Below are 3,412 nucleotides of genomic sequence, written 5' to 3' on the forward strand. Positions count from 1 at the left end.
AAAAATAAAAGGAAACCTACAGTTATTTAGGCAAAATGTAGAAAATTTTATACACCGATTCTTAATATATATTCGAAGGGCTTATATATTTGAATGTCAGATCCTTCTGCTTGCTAGAAATGGAAACACATCTCTTAAGAAAAAGGAAGCTTGTTAAATGAGAAGGGATGCAACACAGACTAAAAGACGCTGGTCTTCAAAAAGGAAGTGCAACACACAAGGAACTCAAACAGGACCTTCTGTAACTCATTTCTAGGCTCTCTGCCTCATTGCTGTCTCTCCGTAGATCAGCTTCTGCTGCCCTACTACCACAGCCAAAAACCAAACAAAGAGACAAACAAATAAATGACTCTGAAATTAAATACTATGTTCTAGTTCCACCTCCACCCACCCCCCCATCGCCGAAATCGCCCTCTCTATTTTTCAGTTACTGTTTCTGAAAAAAGAATTTTGATAGGTGTAATTTTGTTCAACCAACTCAGACTTAAAAATGGAGACCAATGCTATAAAAACCGCAAGTCACCTGGGAGATTTTCTGGATAATAACTTGAAAACTTTACAGTAAATAAGTAGATGATTTTATGTGAGCATTTCTTATAATCCTGGTAGTTAAAATTATAGAGCACAATATTCAAATATAAAATATTTTGGACAATTTAATAAGGATTAAACATATATGATTCAATACATAGCCGTAAACCAAAAACCAAACCCATTGCGGTCGAGTCAATTCTGACACATAGCGACCCAACAGGACAGAGTAGAAATGCTCCACAAAGTTTCCAAGGAGCACCTTGGAAACATAGCCATGGATGATGAATAATGGATGGATTAATATGAATAAATTGATTCTCTTCTTCTATAGCCTACCTTACTTTGCTTTTCTCCACAGAAGTTTTGAGAACTACTGGATCAGCCTAGAAAAACATGAGTCAAAGACCACTTTGTGAACCTGAGTAAACATTAGTTCTTCACCTTTAGAAAGATACATACACACCAAATCAATTTTATACTGTTTCAGGGCATTCTTGGGTCTGCAAAAGAAAATTGATAGATCCAATCGACTCTGTAAATCAGCCCTAAGTCATAACTACCACACTGGTAAATTACCTGGAAAGATATTGTACTAAATTGATGATTGAATTGCATCCATATTTTTGGAAACTTATAAGCAGGTATTGACAGTCCATTTTAAAAATGGATAAGTATAACCAGTATTACAGTTTCTCAAGTTTCATTATGATGTTATGTCTCAAGATGTCCATGACATGGGTTCAGGGAAAGTCTACACAAATTTTAAACTTATAGATGATGCATACATTTAAAATTTTCCAAGTAAATCCAATGAGTAGTCAGCTTCAGAGTCAATGTTCTCTAGCACACAGTGTAGTAGAAAGTATTTCATCTTTTTTTTTTTTTCTTTATGTGTAAAACTAGTCATCCTGTTTTAGACTTCACTACAGGGTAATGGATCACATAATTCAGAGACGGTAGATTTCCAGTAATTCCACAAGGATAAATTAGTTACAAAATGTCCCCCCAAGTATGAAAATGTATTCTCATGTAGAAGTATTGAATACCACCAATTCTTTTTCAGAGAATCTCTGCCATAGAAAACACTTTTAGTTTAAATAATAAAGTTTTTAGGAAGCCAATGTGTCTTAAAGGTGTTGATTTTGAGGAGAAATTAGCCAAAGTGATTACTGAGAGTTTATGATGACAAATAATGACCATACAGTAGTAGATATATCATTTGATGGGATTTATTATGTTATCACAAGTACTTAATGATTAGAAAAGAACAGACTCCTAAACTGCAATTTTACAAAAGAGATTTCCCCTGATCACTTGCTGCATGGCATGAATCACATCCTTGTTCTTTAGGCTGTAGATCAACGGGTTCAGCATTGGGCTCAAAAAAGCATAAAAGACTGCAATTATTTTGGACTCTTCTATAGACTTCTCAGATGGAGGCCTTAAGTACATACAGAAGAGGGTTCCATAAAATATGGTGACTGTTGCCAGGTGGGAACCACAAGTAGAGAAGGCTTTGTGCCTGCCTTCAGCAGAATGTATCCTCAAAATGGCTGCAAAAATGAAAAGGTAGGACAGGAGAATGATGAAGAGAGAGCTGGAGTGAGTAAAGCCAGCAACTATAAACATTGCCATCTTTTTGACATAGGTGTCAGAGCAAGCCAACATTATAAGAGGAGGATCCGCACAATAAAAATGATTGATTTCGAGGGAGCCACAGAAAGATAAGTGAAAAGTCAAAACTGTCTGAGAGAGTCCATTAAGGAAGCCATAAACATAAGGGACTGTGACTAGAGAGATGCAAACGTTCTTAGACATCCTGGTAGTGTAATGGAGAGGATTGCAAATGGCAACATAGCGATCCAATGCCATTGAAGCAAGGATGTAAAGCTCAGTGATCACCAGGGTAATGAAGAGAAGACACTGTGTGAAGCACCCAGCATAGGAGATGGTCTTTTGGTCTGAGAGGAAGTTGTATAGCATATTGGGAGTAATATTGGAGGAATAGCAAAGGTCTACAAAAGAGAGGTGGCCAAGGAAGAAATACATGGGAGTTTGGAGACGGGAATTGGTGCCGATCAGCAAGATCATGCACAGATTCCCTCCCAGTGTGACTAGGTAGATCACCAGAAACACCCCAAACAGGATCTTCTCCAACACTGGGTTTTCTGTGAGTCCCAGGAGAATGAATTCAGTCACAGAACTGCAGTTTGAGGAGGACATTTTCTCATCCTTCACAACCTAAACACATCCTGGAATATAAAGGTTTCCATCTGATTCTGATTCTGCATTTTTCCATTTATTTTATCATTCATTTATTCTTTCATCCATGGGGCAATTATATTCTGCTTATTTTTTTCAAGAATTGAAAACCAATCCTTGAATGTCTACATAAACAACTTACAGAAACTACTCGACACCAACTAACAATAAATCATCTGAGTTATCTGTTCCTTTGTCTCTCTTTCTCTCTCTACCACAAACTCTCTTTCTCTGCCTCTCTCTCTCCCACACACACATAAATATTTGCATGTGTATGTATGCTCACACATTTATATCTGTGGTCTTGGGGAAACTCTGATTTGGTACTTTTTCCAACTTCACTATTTAAAAAAAAAAATTGTGGAAGGGAATGAAAATCAAATACAAAAGCAGCAGATCATATCAATCATCCAAAGTAATGCATCAACAAATGACAGAAGTCGAGTCTCTCCGGTCCCTCCAGTTCTGATACACTACTGTTTCAGAAACAAGACAGAAGATAAATGTCCAGTATAACATTTTCACTTAAAACCTATGGTCCTCTGGTAAAATTTCATTCAGAGAACATTGAATTAGTAAAATTTATCTCTCTGCATATTGGGTTGGGTGGGTTACA

The 3,412-nt window shown here is 36.8% G+C and overlaps 1 protein-coding gene across 1 annotated transcript; it reads right to left on the minus strand.

Moving 5' to 3' along the window:
• Positions 1 to 1,809: 1,809 nt before the first annotated feature.
• On the minus strand, positions 1,810 to 2,757 carry LOC126079095 (olfactory receptor 5M10). Its single transcript, XM_049890024.1, has one exon. The coding sequence runs from the start codon at positions 2,755 to 2,757 to the stop codon at positions 1,810 to 1,812; it is 948 nt and encodes a 315-aa protein (XP_049745981.1).
• Positions 2,758 to 3,412: the final 655 nt, after the last annotated feature.

This window comes from Elephas maximus, chromosome 7 (assembly GCF_024166365.1).
Source record: "Elephas maximus indicus isolate mEleMax1 chromosome 7, mEleMax1 primary haplotype, whole genome shotgun sequence".
NCBI classification, from domain to species: Eukaryota; Metazoa; Chordata; class Mammalia; order Proboscidea; family Elephantidae; genus Elephas; species Elephas maximus.

What these genes read in the sequence shown, in the direction of transcription:
- LOC126079095 (XM_049890024.1), bottom strand. Translation starts at nt 2,757, where the DNA reads ATGTCCTCCTCAAACTGCAGTTCTGTGACTGAATTCATTCTCCTGGGA.